The sequence below is a fragment of the Culex pipiens genome, chromosome 1 (genome assembly GCF_016801865.2).
Source record: "Culex pipiens pallens isolate TS chromosome 1, TS_CPP_V2, whole genome shotgun sequence".
Taxonomy (NCBI): domain Eukaryota; kingdom Metazoa; phylum Arthropoda; class Insecta; order Diptera; family Culicidae; genus Culex; species Culex pipiens.
Genome location: NC_068937.1, coordinates 112,472,732 through 112,490,953, shown reverse-complemented (window position 1 = coordinate 112,490,953; position 18,222 = coordinate 112,472,732). Strand labels below are relative to the sequence as shown.

Sequence of the window (18,222 nt, the reverse complement as noted above, 5' to 3'; positions counted from 1 at the left end):
TATGTTAAACTGCCTTACCCAAATCGTTCTCAGTCTCAAATGTCCCCTACAAGCTGCAGGCCAAACCGAGTTGATATCTGGATGGAACACTTTTTTATTTGAGTTTGAAAATTAGGCTATTTTTTCACTAAAATGCCAATAACTCCCTTTAGATTTAACCAATCGGGATGTTTCACCCTGCATTTTGTTGATTTTTTTAAGCCCTTTCAGGTGCATTTTAAATTTTGAAATTAAATTGAATTTTGCCAAAGTTATAGCCTTTTTAAGATTTTTGACGTTTTTGAACCTTCAAAATTTGTGTCCCGATTTGCCCCACTTCCCGATGACCTAGAGTGCTCATATTTTGGCCAGATGCTTGTTTTATATGTACAAACAACCCCTGCAAATTTCAGGCAGATTGGTGAGGTCCAAACGACGTCCCATACAAAGGGGTATGCCCTGTTCGTGGACTCGCTCTTAAGTGTTATTTATACACTTTTTGGAGGCCGGATTTCAGATATTGTGATAGAAATATTGTCTGAATCTTCCATGCGAACTATCGTTGGATAGGTTTTTTATCAGACCTTGCCGATGAGCCAGAAATATTTAAGGTCTGTGAACCCTATCAAAAGAAATGAGTAATAAAGTTGATTTGTTAAACATGTTGCTATTTTTACTGAATGTATTGACTTTATGAATATGAGGAAGGCACCAACCACCTAAAAGTGGATTAAGGATTTTAGAATTGCAAAAAAACGTTGTATGCAACTCAAAAACTCACTTTTTGCCATAGCCCCGTCGAATAAATACACGACTCGTGCTGAAGAAAACATCTTTTTGTAACCTACAATCTTATATTTTAGACTAAAATTTTTAGTTGTTTAAGGGATGATTATGATCCCTGTTCTCGAGAACATGTCCTGACTTCCGATAATGATAATAATTTCTGTACATTTTTTCTATCCCGATTTTTATGCGAAGATGGCGTTACGAATGGTGGACTCCCGAAATGTCAAAATTCGCAGGTATAGTGGGCCGGCAACAAATGTATGGGAAATTATGTAAGGTCACATCACCTTTTTTATTAAGAAAATATTCTAGATTTCGCCCTTTGTAATTTCAGATAGGTTAGGTCGTTTTGGTATGGTTTGCAATGCAATTTGCAATATGCAAAAAAATGCTTTATTTTAAACTCACATCTGTATTTTTAAATGTAAAACAAAACATACGGAAAGCCGGCGCATTTTCCTGAATGCAGCAAATGAAATTTCCAATCAACTGTAAATACCTTTTAAGTGGTAATTTCATTGAAAATGATAAAGCCTGTTCCAGCTACCGGTTCGGTTTTTGAACAAACGTATGATTCAACTTCGTGTGGACGTTTGAAAAGTGCTACGCAGTCTCTCTTCACCGTGTTCCGGCAGTAATAAATTCAAACTAGCATCCTCAACCACCTTGCGTGTGTGTTATCAGTTCAGCTCGGTAGCTCGCTACTGCAAACAGAGCCAAACTTTATCACAGACACAGTCGTAAAGCTCCACCACCACCCACTCAATGCAATTTTGGCATATTGTTTTCTGACGGCGAGGCCCCAACTGTGGAAGCTGCGTGCAGGGTTCTTGTGTTTGGACCTGACCTGGTGGCGTTACTGCTCTGCTACCGGAACGACCAGATTTGAAATTGCTGCAGCAACACCCCGGTGCTATCCAAATTTAATATTCTGCAGGGAGTGCCTGCCTCTGCCGGGGCCATGTCGAGAAATCATAAAACTCGCATGTGCGGCATCACAACACCCCTTCTCGAGGTTCTGGTTCTATGCGAAAACGACAAGATGCAGAATTAGTCATGTATTTGGAAAATAATAGGTTTGTAATTTTCCTGCAATTAAGCATCAAAAATGTTTCAAGGAAAAAAAACCTTCTTAACGAAACACCCATGAATCCTCCGCTTACTAAGCGAACAGCTTAACCATTCGGCCAAACCTGCTAACATTTGCCGTAAGCCATTTTGTGTCATTGGTTCACCCACACAAGTCTTCACACAATTCAAAAGTGGTACGTGAATAGGGTATATGACCCTATTTTGGACCTAGTACCTATTTTGGACCTATTTTTATTAATCGAGGTAGTTCAGGCTTTTAAAGTACGAATTCACTGAATCCAACCAACAGAAAGTGTAGGCAGGATCGTTTTGTATCTTACCTCTTTCAAAAATGTTAACATTTTTGATTATTTCCGCTTTTTCATCCACTTTTTCCAACGCCATTCGAACTTCCCTTCATTTTCCTAGCACATCGATTAGGTCCAAAAATTCTGGCCTCGTTGCTTATCAGATTTGGCTCGCGACACCTTGATGATTTTTTATGTTTTGCACTGACACCAAGCAATTTCGTTCGGTTTCCGAGCAATGTAACTGTTGTTTATTTAATTCTTTCTTGTTTTCCGTCACCAAACCATTGAAATAACTATTCTATTATCGAAAAAAACTAATTTTAAAATATTTTTTCAAATCAGCCGCGTTGGATCAGTTTTTGGAGCTACTTTGCCGTCGGTTCAAGGCTATCACCAACACATGCATAACAAGGTGTTGCCAGTTTTGTTTATCAATTTATTTCGATATTTCATTGAAATTGATTGAAATTTTTTAATTTAATATTTTGAATTGAATTTCTTTACTGTAATTATTTGAATGAAATCTTAGCTTTAAAAAGCAAATGATTAACAGAAACAATGGAAATATGTTTTTTAAACGATAAAAATGCAAATTGATGCTAGAGATTTAGATGATTGTTAGGACCGATTGCAAAGTATCCCAAAATTTAAACTGATGTTGATTTATTTCTGATTAACATCATTATCACCAATTTAGCCGCATATATATATATTTTTTGCTTCAAAAACTGCAAACTGGCTAGTAGCGTGGTTCACGTTTCTATGAAAAAGACAAAAGTTGTTATTTTGTCTTGCATCAACCGGAATTTCGTTCTTTTATGTCCCCAGAAGCACTCCTGAAAATTTGAGCCCTTTTGGTAATGTCTAGGAGCTCCAGTTTTAATTTGAAATTTATATGGGATTTTGATTTATTTTCCATGGGAAACTATCTTTTTTTACATTGTATTAGGATTTTTTTTTATAAATCGATGAAATGACTTGATTCTTATAGTAGGAGATAGGTTTTGAACTGGGGAACAACTTTGTAGAACATACCAACAAGCTAGGAAGTGACCCTTTAAAGATACAGATACTTTTAGATGGTGGCTTTTGAAGGGGCCAGCCACCATCTAAAAGTATCTGTATCTTTAAAGGGTCACTTCCTAGCTTGTTGGTATGTTCTACAAAGTTGTTCCCCGGTTCAAAACCTATCTCCTACTATAAGAATTAAGTCATTTCATCGATTTATAAAAAAAAATCCTAATACAATGTAAAAAAAGATAGTTTCCCATGGAAAATAAATCAAAATCCCATATAAATTTCAAATTAAAACTGGAGCTCCTAGACATTACCAAATGGGCTCAAATTTTCAGGAGTGCTTCTGGGGACATAAAAGAACGAAATTCCGGTTGATGCAAGACAAAATAAAAACTTTTGTCTTTTTCATAGGAACGTGAACCACGCTACTGGCTACCCTGTTGGAATTGAAGGGGAAACGATTGAAAACCCTAAAGGGTCTAGTTCATTAAATCGTCAGCTGTCACCGTGACAGGAGCTGTCAACATCGCTTACGAGTGGTTTTTGAAAAAGTCGTATGAATTAAATTTAAAAAAATCTTGAGTTAGTTTTAAAAAGATCCTAAGCGCTAGTTGTAAACAAATCAATTTTTCGATTAGTTCTCGATCAATTTACGAATTATAAATAAAAAATGCTTTGAATTATCATCTGCACGTCTTTTAAATGCTCTTTACTGGAAAACAAACAAAATTTGGTTTGGTTCAGAAAAAAAAATCAAATATGTGTCGGAGATCGTGATGGCTTTTAAGACGTATTGCAAACTAATCAGAGAAATATACATATGGAAAATATATTTTTGTAAGTTTTTTCAGATTTTTGCATATTTATCTATATATAATTTTTAAAATACAGGTATAACGATTTGTTCTCAATTGGCAGCGTTGGTTTATAATAAATTACACTTTTAAATTTTACCGTGTCAATCATGTTAGAAACACAATTAAACCAGCTAGAAAAATAAAAATCTTCGAAAAAAATAAGCATAAGAGGTTAATGCGATGTTAACATTATGAATTTTATGATTTGAGACATATAGCCGGGGTGACTTTGATAGGTTTGATATTTTTCCGCAAAATGAAGAGTAAAAATTGAATACGTACGGAATGGTATGGAATCATACTGACCGTGGTAGAGAAGTGCTCAAAGTACCTCATGAAGAACTTTTCATGAAATTTTGAAAAGTTTAAAAAGTTAGTTAACTATAACTAAGAAAATGTTGATAAATAGCATTATTTTCATCTTCTCAACGTGTCATGATTTTTTCAATGAACATGATTTTGAATCGTAAAACGGAATGCATTTTCGGATTCTTCGGACAATCTTCTACTAGGAAAAGGTAAAATAAGTAATATAAATATTATTAAATATTATTTGTTTTTGAAACATAATTTTAAAAAATCTCATAATTTAAAGGCATTTCCAGTAAAACAAATTTCATATAAAATGTGAAAACTTTTGATTCATTCTTTAAATTCAGTTATACATGTAATATAAATCCATAATTTAATAAACAAAACTAGTTTCAACGAATTTCAGGCAAAGTTCTGAATTTTTAACAATATTACCTAAAATTTATATGTATTATATTAAAAAGCTTATAAACATAATTAACTAAGTATTGACATAAATGATTTTCTTAAAAATTATATCAGCAACCTAAGTGATGGTAAGTTCGAAGTAAAAATAATGTTTGAAAACCTCAAATCTATTCCATATTCCAAAATCTGTACCTTTTGAAGGAATTTTCTGATCGTTTTGTGTCTCGTCAAAGTTGTAATTACGAACTGTTGAGAAAAATAGATGCACGGATGTTTTTGCAGGTTATTAAATAGTTGGTAACAATAAATCAATAAATTCTCATAAATAAAATGCATTTTTTATATGTTTCAAGGGACAAAAACTAGCAACTTTTAAGCAGTACGGGTAAAAACTATGCCGCCGAAATTTGATTTTCTCTTTTATAAGAAATGAAAATCTACCAAAAAAACCTACCGATCATAAACAAACACCTTCGCAGAGACCACACCTCTTGCGAAATCTGTTTCCTCGGAACTAACCGAAGCTTCCTGATGGCCTCGCCTGAAGAGTGCGAAGAGTGAAAGCCCCGGCAAGAGTAATAGTTTTTTGATGGTTTAGAACATTTTGGGAAACGACCCTTGCTGTTGTTATCATTGGCGGCAATGGGGAGGTGAGGCTTTCCCAAAGGGCGTCAGTCACTGCATGCGGTGTCCCCCCCTTCAGAAACAACACAAGTCTCGGTCAGAACATATCGGCTTACGGTGTTAGGTTGGGAAAATATGAACGCGGCCAAGTCTTGCGGGGGCGCGTTTCTGAAGGGCCCCTAACGGTCGCGGAGGTGTGACGTGGTGGAAGAGGGCGCGTCGATTGTTTTATTCATTTCGCTAACCTTTTGGTGGTTGAGGATATGTGAGAAAAAATAGCTTTTTTTTTCTTTTCATTCATCCAGCAGTCTTGTGAAATATGGGCCGAAAAAAGAAAGATGGTGAAAGCAAAAAATATTTTTGTCGATTTATGACTTTCCGCGAAAGCTTCTTTAGCCGGTTGTGGTGAGCTTATACCAGCCAGTAGTGGTTGGGTTGGGCTTGTGAAGTGGGCTGACTGGTCTTATTTTGGCGTGTTACTGTTCTTGTGAAACTGAATACATAGTTTAAACCTCGTAATACAATTTCCATATAAATAACTTGGGGGAAAAGTTGTAAGAACTTAATGATTTTATCATAAAAATTGAAAATAAACGCCCAAATCTACCTGATAAGAATTATCAAATGGAAACTTAAAAAAATTGGAATAATTAAAAATCTTGTAACCTAAATTAAACAAGCATACAATAATTATAATACAAATTCATTTTAGTATATATCTCGGATTAGTTAGCAATATTTCGTAATGAGCCATCACAATCTCCGAAACTCATTTGATTTTTTCTCTAAAATAAATCAAATTTTCTTTTTTTTACAGCATGAGCATCTATCGAACATTAAATATTAAATTGTCCATACATAATTTAGATATTGTTGTAAAAATAAATTTACTTTCACAATTCTTAATATTATTTTAAAAATACTATTGTTCAGTGAGCAGCAAGCTCGCAATCCAAAGGTCGTCAGTTCGAACCCTGGGGTAACAGGTTCCTAAGTTCGAGCAGAAACTTGCAACCACAAAAGTCCTGTGGATCTGTAATGTGGCTGGTTTGATTTTTTTATTTTCTTCAGTTGAATGTTGATCCATCATCTCATTAGGTGATCTGATCAATGTTTATTCTACAACACCTCAGAGTACAAAAAAGTAAGGTTCACAGTAATTTGCCAGACGAAAAAAAAAACAAACATTGAGCGAACAAAATTGAATCAAGGATACACGCGGGTACTCGCCGTCTCCGTACTTTTGTAGGTAGGTGTCTGTTTTTATTTCCAGGCTATGGTTCCAGTTTTATTCGCCAACGCACCGGCCGGCTGTCAGCCAGCCGCAGGCCAAGAGTCACACCGTGTCCATCCGTTAAATATTTATTTTAATGTGGTTGCGGACTACCACCAGCACCACACGATGGTTCCGGAGAAATGACAGCCAAGTGTGCTGTAAAGGCATTTTTTTGTTGTTGTTGTTGAAAGGGGGTAGGAGATGTAGGCCTGAGATGAGAATCGGTTTATGGCAAAGGCGGGGCACTTCAAACCAACCGTAGTGTGTGGCAAGCCTTTGTTTATGGGATGACCCCTGCCGGCCCAGTTTGGCGTCCGGATTAATTAAGTTCAGGAGTTAAGTGCGTTTGTGTGATTTGGCTAAATTGTGTCGAAGTCACACGTTGAGAAAACGATTCCGAAGGGAGCAGCTTGTGTGGTTCCACGAACTTCTGACTTTTAAGTCTTTGTTTACCTTGAACTCCGTTTCCACGTGGAATATCAAACAGCACTTTTCAAAGCGCACACTCCCCTCTGCTCTGCCAAAATCAATCTCTCAAAGTACTCACACGTCGGAACAGGAAATTAGCAGCTCTCGCTGGGCTAAAACTTTTCACTTTGAATCCATCAACGGCCAACCCGTGCCGGTCCGTTGCGGACCAAGTGTTTGGACAAAGTTTTGGCCGGTTCGGCGTAACCCAACTAATCCCCCGGAATTGGAAACCCAACCGATCCCTCATCGTCGTTGTCGTCGTCGTCGTCGTCGTCGAGGTTGGTTCAGCCGAGAACCAACGAAAGGATTAATGGTTTGACGAAGCGAAGCCGGGAGATAAAGTTGACGGAACCACCGCGGTGGTGGCGGGTTCAACCGGTTCTACAGTTGTCGATGGTGCTCCTCCTCCCGGTAGACTGGTTCAAGGTGTGGTGAGAATTTGTGATCATATTTCTTGAAAGCTTGGAAATTGTGCCGCTTGAACAATAACAACTTATTGGACTGACTTAAATGTCAAACGCCAACCCTTCAGAAACGATTGCTTGCATGCAAGGTGAGTACAGCTCTTCAGAGATGGTTACGCTGAATCAGTCTAGCAGCCATCTTGAATTCAAGCGCCAAGGAGGGGGAGGGGGGCACCTAATGTAATTAAAGGAGGTTATCCCTTATCCCCGGGAGCGCAAACGAGGAAGTCTGCAATGAATAAAACAATGTTTCGGGGGGCAAACCCCCAGCACATTTCCAGAGTTTGGGTGGCGTGGTGCTTCTAAAGTGTAAAAGTGGATTTATATGAGCGAGCAACTTTTGAACCGTCAGCCAGGGAGGTTTTTGCACTGGGATGAGGGTTTGGCTTGCGTTTTATCTGGTAGAAATCGATTTTGTTGCCCTAATAACCCTTATCTTTCATGTGTCAACACAGACGAACTTGCAATACGGGTGTACTTTGAGGAGCTTTGCACTGTAAAGGGTTGAGATTTTCGTTAGCAACATATAAACGTGCTTTGGCATTGTGGTCGCTCAAGATTGGTTACTGGTTGACGATTCAAGAGATTTGATTGAGTGATCGTTGAAATAAAAATTAGGACCATCGGTTTTCTTCGACAATTATTATTTTTTAAAGGAAAATTTAATTTATTCCTCAATTTTACTGAACTCTGAAAGATTTATTTTGTGATGTTCATCAGAATATTACATGCTAAATAACGGACGAAACTCTCACCATCACACATAACTGACAGTCGGCACTAGTCTCTGATTAAAACTGACATAAAACCGAACTAGTGAATAACCAACTAATGCATCGGAAAACAACTCGACTGACACGCTGTCGCCCTTACACCCGCTATCTATCGTTTGTGTGCTATCGAAAACTAATTAAACTCTGGGTAAAAGGGATTCTATTCCACATCGCGGCCGGGCAGAGTCACGCAGCCACATTGAACTGAAAGCTGAAGCTAAACCTAAGGAAAAAATGACAACCTAATTAGATCGCATCGCTCCAACGTACACAGTACAAATATAAATTCCTCGACTGTAAATTGAGACACTCCGGTGAAACAAGCTTTATTGAGTTTTCTAATTTGCCAAATTTCTTTCGTATTTTTTTTTACCGTGTACCCAACAACTGTCAAACCAACGATAACGGTTTCGCACGAGTGCAAACACGCAGTGACCGCCTGCCTGTCAGTTACCACATTTGCCTCGGTGAAAATTCGGAAAAGTAATCTAACCGATGCGAGGCTGTGCCCATTAAAAAGCTTTCACGTGCATATTTCATTTGCCGTTTTCGGGTGGGGGAAAAATGCACTTCCATTGACCCGAAAAGCAGACTTCAGCAAAGCGCGATAATTGAGTTTATGGTTGACTACTTTTGCAAAAAAAAAAAAAAAAATGCCAAAGTTCCGTTTAACGCGTTCTGTCATTGTTGAATCTTTAACTCCCGTGTTCGCCAAGAGGGTGCTTTGTCCTATCCCTCGCCTAGACCAGACCAAATCCATGATAAAGCTGTCAGACCAAGACTGTCAGAGTAAAAAGTAAACAATCTTGGTCTTCGGCATAGGTGCACACAAATCAAGAAAAGAAAATTTGAAAAAGAATTTAATTTTTTTCAATTCAATAACTGGTTTTGGGCTGCAAAATTAAATGTTCGCCAGAAAATGATTTAACAATGTGGCGTCCTGTACACCGACAATTGAATGAGCAGTTAAGAGCCTTATTCGTCCACTTGCATTTTTTTTATCGCGTTTTCGGTTTACACCTGAACAATCTTGAAATTATCAGGAAGGTGCTGTGTCCTATCCCTCGCCTAGACCAGACCAAAATCCAAGATAAAACTGACAGGCCAAATCTGTCAGACCAAGACTGTCAGACCAAAGAGCAAAAAGTAAACAATCTTGGTCTTCGACGTAGGTGCACACAAATCAACAAAAGAAAATTTGAAAAAGATTTTATTTTTCCAATTCAATGACTGGGTTTGGACTGCAAAATTGAATGGACTTCAGAAAATGATTGAACAGTGCGGCATCCTGTTCACCGACAATTAAATTAGCAGTTAAAAGCCTTATTCTTCCACTTTAATTTTTGATCGCGTTTTCGGTTTACACCTGAAAAATCTTGAAATTATTTATACGGATTTGTGGTTCCTCTCTTTCCACCATTCCTTTGGAAATTATTTATGTGGATTTGTGATTTCTCTCGTTCCATCATTCCCTTGAAATTACTGATCTCAAATAAGCGCGCACGAGATGTCACTTTTTGAATCACAATTCTGAAGGGCTGTCCTGTCAGTTGCTTCCGCGTTGTCATTCGTTGTCAACGTGCAGTGTCAGGTCAGGAAAAGTGTGTTTTTCTCTAAGAGGAAGAGATGCCGACTCGCTAACTGTTTTGAAACCAGCTCAGGAACCAGCGAAATTTGACAGATGCTCAGTCGACACCGTAGACAAAAAACTACAACAGGGCATCATCCATCGCGTTTGGCAGTGTTGTCAGAATGGATAGAATTTTATGTTTCAAATAATTAAATGAAAGTTTTATTTCAAGTAATGTTTTAATTCATGTTTAATCAGTAGCAAAAACCGTTTAAAATAAAAAAGTGATAACAACAAAATCAGTCAACTCAAACGAAGATCAAACATACATACTCCTGCTGTCAAACTTCATTTTTCTCAATTTTCGTGGATGATATGTCTTCAATCGTAGGCGGATGAATCTTCCCATCAGGGTTTTTTTTAATTTACCGCAGTGGAAGATGTTCGGAAGTACCTCTGCTTCACGTTCGATTTTATTCTGGATGTCAGATTCATTATCGAAAGGCAATGGCAATTTTCATGTCCAGTGTCAAAAACCATGAATTTTGATACCCATATTGCCAAAACTCGTACACACAAAGAAAAACTACTGTTGGGCCGAAAGCTTTGTGGGTTGAGATAAAACTACGTATTAGAGAATTTCAGTAGAAAGTATAAAATGTTTGGATCAAAAGTACACCTACTTTTAATGCCACAGTACTTTTTCGTTGGAAAACTACTGTTACAGTAAAAGTATCGACTTTTGAGTAAAAAGTAAACCTTTTTTATGAAGAGTAATGAACATTTAGTACTAAAGTTAAATAAAGAAAAAAGCTTGGGGTTTTTCAGTTTTAAATTATTATTATTTTAAGCAATCAGCTCATGGTCGGATGCACCCGAGTATGCACCAGCTCGTCTAGGATATGCTAGCAGTCTCCTTTTTCGGGATTATCTTCTTGGCCCTCAGCTGCCGGAAGCTGTAATAGTTTAACTCCTGATCGACGACCGGTTTGATCAATTCCAACTTGGAAGTTCCAAAGCGCATCCTCCTTTGGAAATGCCACGCGTGTTTCCACGCAGTCTTCCTGTGCGACCATCGCTAGAAAAAAACAAAATCAAAAAACAAAATCTTCAGCAAAATGTCTTCTGTATTCAGAACCCGGAACGGTTTTCGTCACCCACGCACTTACCATTCTGGAAACTGGCGAAGATCCGATGATTTTTGGCTGGCGCTCTCGCCGGAACTGCTTCCTCAGCTTGTGTCCTCCCACACCCAACAACCGTACACTTCATGTTAAAAATACAAAAAAATTGAAAATCAAAACCACACACTCCAATCAAAACAAACGCGTGCGCTACAAGCAGTAGGATGCAACAGAATGACACTTTCTGGCAACTCGGTATCCCTCTTCGCACTACCCCGTCGAAATGTTTGATAGGGCACAATGTTGTCAAAAAAAAGAGGTGGAAAAGAAAAACAAGAAGCTCATTGGCACCTCTTCCTCTTAGGTTTTTCTTAGCTTTCAAGAAATATGATCACAAAACTAGCTGCAAATCGGACTGCATAACCTCAAATAACGTAAACAAACCCCCGCCACTTACCGCCCTCGTCGGTCATGACCAGCACCGTCGTCGGCGGCCCGAGCCCCTCCGGGTTGAACACCTGGATCGACACCAGGTACTGGGTGTATGTTTCAAGGTTATGTATCTCGTGGCTCTGAAATGGAACAGGGAAGAAAAAAACGCGAGACGAATTATCAATAAATAATCCCAAAAATGAGTGGGTTGGCGGCACTTTTTATGAGCTTTTCGCGCGCCCAGGCTCCAAAAAAGCGGACGGATTAAGAGGCGTCTGGGGCGTTATCAAAGTTCCGTTCCGGCGGCGGAGGCTTCTTTCAGACTTTTTTTTTCGAGACGTGAGAAAATTTATGCTTTTCTCTCTTAAGGCTGCTGTCTCGAAGAGTAGAAGAGCAGCATAAATATCGCTTAAAATTAATCTGCTAGCCCTGGAGCGGTGACGCTGTTTTATTACCAACGAGGCATAAATCTGGGCAGAAATTAAGGCAAATTTTAAGGCAGCAGTACCTGGTTGTCTCGTGGAACCGACTAGCAAGTTTCCGGGGAGTACACCACCACCACCCGAACCGCCAGATGGGAAAACTTTATGTGGGTACAAGACTTTCTACTTTGAGCCCCATTTTGGGAGCTGTGCACTGCCAGAAACCCAACTATTTGGAATCTGAGACCCTCGTATGAACACACACACAGACACACATGTTCAACAAAGAAAAAGTTAAAGCAATATTCATGTGTGAGATTACAGCCTGGTTTTGTAATGGACATGGAGTTGTACCGTTCGTTGGCGGTGGCAGATGGTCTGGGTCCGGGATCTCATCATCAGGAAAGAGGTACAAATTTAAATCATAATTACCGCAGATTGCCTGGCCCGGTTAAGGAGGTAGGGTGGCGACTCAGAATTAGATTAAAAAAATAATAATATTGAAGTGAAACCAACTTCATATTTAATGGTCGTAATTCGTAAATTTTTAGTTTATATAATATAACTAGGTATTTTTTTCAATTTTGACTGTAAAACTGTATAAATTTACATGAGTAATTATTTATTTATATTTAAAAAAAAGTCAAATTTATTTGCTCGGCCGTTGTCAATATTTTTCAAAATGTATAGCCCTTAAAATACATTTTAAAATGCCATGCCATCGGTTAAAATTCCATTGGAAGTGTTGCCAAATAATTTTGGCCAACAATCACTTTTGAACAAATGCGTTTGGAGTGACAGTCCCTATACAGTTTGAGCAATTTTAAGGGGAAGATGCGTTTATAATCAACAATCAAATATTTTCAGCATAATTGGCTACTCTTTCAATTTCGCTATCGATTATATTATATTCAGAAATACTAAAATTGGCATAAGAAAAAAAAACTCAAAACAAAAAATGCCGCCACCCTGTCCCCAGTTGAAATCCACTCTGCTTTTCCGGTGCTAATTTCGCATGTTATGTTATTGTTGATGGGGTAATTACGGCGGTCCGGGGGAGAGTCCGTGCTGCGCTAGGTGCCTTTTCACTAACCCCTAGCCCGAACGTAACCAAGGGGAAAAGGTCAGATCTATTTGCCTACGGGGACGGACCACCCGGGCCTGGTATCTTGGGGACCGTGCTCCAGGGCTTGAAAGTTTTCCCTTTCTATTACCTACACTAACCCACACACTCACACTTTCACTGAAACCACCGCCATGATGTATGTTTTTGTTTACAAAAGTTTTGCTAGTTTTCACTCGAGTTTGCTCCCCTCACCCCTGACTTTCCCATTATGCTGCAGGGATTGTTTATGTTGGGAAAGTTTTGCTCGCTTTCCCCTTGTTTTGCTTGGAAAACCAACCTCATCAGAGCCTTAAAACGGGGGGTGAACGTAACATAGGGGAGGGTGTAAAAACAGCTAAACCCAGCTGCTACTTATCGAATTATAGTGGTGTTGAGAGCAAAGTTTAATTGAAGGCTGGATTTGTTAGTTTTAATAAACACTGAGGGATTAAAAGTATCCTCTTCGGTATAGGCTATCAAGAGGGAATCGGATTTTGACGGTTTGATTTTTCTGGCGAGACTCAAAGGTTGCAAAGTCAAAGTCAAAATTCAAAAAAAAATCTCCTGATTACAAATAGGCGAAATATACCCATTTTAAGCCTAATGAGTGATCGTGTTTGAATGATGCTGGATAATCTGGAGTGTTCCTTGAAATTTACTAATACCAAGTACACCAACGAGTAGAGCAACTTTTTGTGAACATTTCTGTTTATTTTCACTCTTATCAAAAGTTATTCTATTCCTTTTACAAGCACTTAAAAAAAATATTTCCCAAATGCATTCCAATCAGTCGAGTGCATTGGGCTACGCCCATTTTCCCATTTTCAGCTTAGTTCTTTTTTTCTTCCAGTGCTATTTTGGGTCTGCTTAGTGTTTTCAAAATTGATGAAATTTTAAGTGCACACTCACGAAAAGTACCATTTATAGAGAAAAATTCCTGGCATCACTGGTGCACTCCAACAGGCGACTCGAGGCTCGAGCCAAAATTCTCATTGGGTAGTGGTGTTGGTGGCCACCCTTTGTTCTTTATTTGCCTTCGCTTCTCGCTCGGTTTTCTTCAGCCTTCGATTGGAAAGGGTCGTCAAAATTCAAACGTCAAAAGACTTGGCGCGTTTGTTTTTTTTTATGGCGCTTGCTAATTATTTACATGTTTCGGGATTATTTTTCAAGTGAGTGATTAACTAATGTGCAAAAGCAAGAGTTGTCGGTAGTTGGAAGCAATTTTATATCTTAAGCGATTGTGAAAGATATTGATGGTGACTTTTGTTAAGTAGTTAACCTCTGATACCAAAATATTGAGAAATGGTCTCGCAAAATAGAAATTATGATCAAAAGTGCATTACATTTGATCTTTTTGGCCAGTAAGTGGCATAAATTTGCGTGCTTACTTGAGGCGGTGCTGTTGCTGGTGAGTTTATAAACAAAATAAATAGTATTTTTGGAGCTTTAATCGAGCATCAAACTCTTCATATGACGAAGATAGGTGTTCGATTAGTTTTTAAACATTTTTATGAACCGCTTGAATAAATAAAAGTGACTGGAATTCATCATTATCTAATTCCGAAATTATATCAAGAATTTTCCTATGTGAAAGAACAAGCAGCATGTTATTGAAAAGCAAATGTTTTGCGCAACGCTTGGAACGTGTTTCTGCGTGGCGTTTGCTCTTCTGATTTTTAGGCTAATTTGACCACAATTAATCACATCTGTGTGGCCAGTCAGCCATTTAGCCGCACGCTTCGGCCTCTCTAAATTCGCTGATTTTTGGCAAATATGCTGACAAATTATCGAAATTGAGTGCAGGCAGGCAGACCCGCGTCGGCGTCGTCGGCTTGACCGAGATTGGCCGGTGCACCGCATTAACAGTTGATCAATTTAATGGCGTCGGCGGTCAACGGTTCCGCGCGCCTGAATATTCTATGACCCCATTATCATAATGACTGCGATTTCATGAATCAGGGCGACGTGACGGAGGTGTGAGTGTCACTGCAATCTAGATACGTGTTTGTGTTTGTGTGTTTGTATGCAAGTGCGTCAACACTCAGTTGGGTAGTGTTTTGGACTTTGGGCACATACACAGTCGTGCGCACTGAGGTATAAATTAATTACTTCAAAATTTCTATTAAACGAATAAATTATTGATTAATTAATTTTATAGCCACTGATTGCGGGGGCAAGCGACGACGCGTTTGACATTCATTACGGATTAGATGAGCTCTCGCGAGGTCATTTAGGTGCAGATTTGCGAATGGCTTCCTCTCAATTGGACAACTTAGTTTTTATAATATGTGCTAGAGCAGTTATTTGGGTTACCAATTCCAACAATGTTTATGATTAATCAACTGTGATTTATAGAACGGACTGTCAAACAGAATGTGTACTTTCTTTTAAGACTCAAAACATTTTTGTCATGCTTATATTACTGTAATCTATTTAGTAAACTTTTGTATATATATGTGTTTTTTTTTGCAAAATTCCCAAAAGAAAAGGTGATTTTGATGGTGGACCAGAAATTACCAACTGCAAAAAATACTAGCCCAAGTTAGCATGCCTTAACATTTTTGTAATTTTTGCAACGTAATTAGCGTTACCTTGAAACTGAAGGAAATCACAGTACAAACATTTTGCATGCATTGAAATCCAACACATGTTAATTTGTATCACCCATACACCCAAAATTCAGAGTCGAGATAATCGTTCTCTCAAAATTTATTGAGGGCTCAGTGCCAAAATCGATAGAATAATGGTACCAACTCACACCATCATAACAAATGAGTTCATTCGTTAGTTGAATCAATAAATCAAAATTTATCAAAGGTCTCTGGTTCGATTCCCGTTGTCGACACTTTTGGTTTTTTGTTTGACGGATGAACTTTTTTTGCAAATGAACCTCGAGAGAATAGTTCTATCGCCCATCTCGAGCTGTGTTCTCTGCGTCCGTGAATGGTACCAGTATTCTCTCGACTCGAGACAATCATTCTCTCGGACTAGCGCTGCCAGTTTTGGGTGTAGTTTTTTAAATCCATTTTTAAATCTGTATCATTAAAAAAAATCTGATCGATTTGGAGTCTTCAGCTAAGATGTAGACAGCAAAAAATTCCATGGTAAAATCGCATGCCAAAGTATGCATATTACGTGCGTGTAAAAGGTTACTAAATATCACACACTGCATGTAAAATTTTTGCCACTATGGGAGCCTAAACACAAAAAAGTTGCAACCGACGGAATTCATTTAAACCAAGCACCAACAATAAAGTGCTTGGCACCTTAGCCCACTCGCCCATCAGACCGCTGAAGAATGGATAGACTACATATTTTAGGGTGTAATGTTACATAACATTTAGTAAAATTTATTTTACACCCAGGTCTTTTACTTATGACTACTTATTTTGCTTATTTTACTGTGTGGAAGAATAAAATAATAATAATAATAATATTTACGCGGAAAACTATTTTCGATTTTTTTTTTAAATTAAGAGGCAGTTTTTGTAAACATTGCTCGGTTTGTTCTAGAGCTCGTATCGAGGTGCTCCGATTGGGATGAAACCTTCAGCGTTTGTTTGGCTATACATGAGATGAACTCATGCTAAATATGAGCCTTCAACGACAAAGGGAAGTGGAGTAAAACGGGCATTGAAGTTAGAGCCGAAAACATAAAAAAGTGCCGCTATGGAAGCCTACAGGGTAAAAACTAACGTTGTAAAATGTTTGTCATCGAAAAACTATGAGAAAAACTGCGATTGGCCAAGAAGTTAATACCGTAGGCTTAAATTCTCTAACTTTTGACTTGTATTGGCTATTGCAAAAAGATATTAAGGTTTTAAAATAATTAATTTTTACCAGTATTTTGCAAAAGCTATGAGTAAAATCAATTAATCCTGGATGTCTGTGGCACATTTTGAAATGCTTAAAAATACCTTGTTGGTATAGACACACACACGCTGAAAGTTTCATCCAAATCGGAGCATCTCGATACGACCTGTTACACATTGATGAAAAACTCGCTCTTTATTTCCAAAAAAGTTTTCACGTGGTTTATGGAAAATCCCAATACAGTCCAGACTCGATTATCCGAAGCCTCGATTATCCGAAGGTTCGATTCTCCGAGGTTCGATTATCAGAAGGTTTGTATGGGACTTGGGATAATCAAATCACGAACAAAAAAACTTGTTCGTGCTTTTTATTTTCTTACTTTTAACATTAAAATCGAGTTTTGCGACCCCATACTAGTCAAATTTGAATGGTTGGTTGCGAAGTAAACGGAAGAAATGCATTTTCTTAATATTTCATCACCGCCATTTTGGTCCCCATGTTGGATTAAAAAAATTCTAAATCACGTTAGAATTGTTAAAGCTCACTAATAAAAAATAAGCCAACGAAAAAAAAAAAAATCGTGATTCGATTATCCGAAGTTTTGACTATCCGAAGTGAAATTGCAAGGGCTTTTGAATTATCGAGTCTGTACTGTACTGCCAAATGAATTTCGATCAACTTGTGCCATAGCTCAATAGAAGCATTTTTTCATGTGAAACATATCCTAAACCGATCATTTTCCAAAGTGGTTATTTTGCGCAATTAATTTTTTATGTGACAAGTCCTTTTCAAAAATGGATATTTTTTTTTAGATTTTAAAGTCCTTTTCCCAAGACACCAATTCGATCAGTTAATCCGTTCTCAAAATACTGATTTTTGAATACTTTTATAGCCGATTTGCATGAACGATTGCCCAAAATGTAAAGAGACAAGTATGGACGAAATAATGATTCACAATAATTGATTGATTTTCACATTATTTAAAATTTAAAAAAAGGTATTATTGTAATTAGAGAAATCTGCAGAGTTACCCGCACCTGAAAAAATACAGGTTGTGTTCAATAAGATTCATTTGTGGATAGGACCTATTCAAAAAGGGCACTAGAGTTAAACTGCCCATAATTGAAAATTCGGCTATTATGCCACATCAAGCATTCCGAGAAAAACGCGTTTTAGTGTTTGTCACCAAATCTCCGTCAATGCAATTTCCCATAAGAGTGGCATATTAGCCGTTTGGTTTTTCGCATCGGCAGCCAAGTCTATACACTATTTCAGTGAAATTCAAGGTCTGGAAGATGCGCTGGAACATCCTCTATCACCTGGTGCTAATATCTCGTTTATGCCAAAAGTGGATATTAGCCGTTTTTTCAATGGTGGGCAGTAAACATGTCATGTTAAGATTCT

At 38.0% G+C, this 18,222-nt stretch overlaps 1 protein-coding gene across 3 annotated transcripts in view; it reads right to left on the bottom strand.

Annotated features, from left to right (window-relative positions):
* LOC120432503 (C-1-tetrahydrofolate synthase, cytoplasmic) overlaps positions 1-18,222 on the bottom strand; it is a 231,747-nt gene that overhangs the window by 81,524 nt on the left and 132,001 nt on the right. For all 3 annotated transcript variants that reach the window (XM_039597716.2, XM_039597715.2, XM_052710624.1), the window contains one exon: positions 11,504-11,618. In XM_039597716.2, coding sequence (XP_039453650.1) covers positions 11,504-11,618 — 115 coding nt within the window. The remainder of the gene's footprint in view (positions 1-11,503; positions 11,619-18,222) is intronic.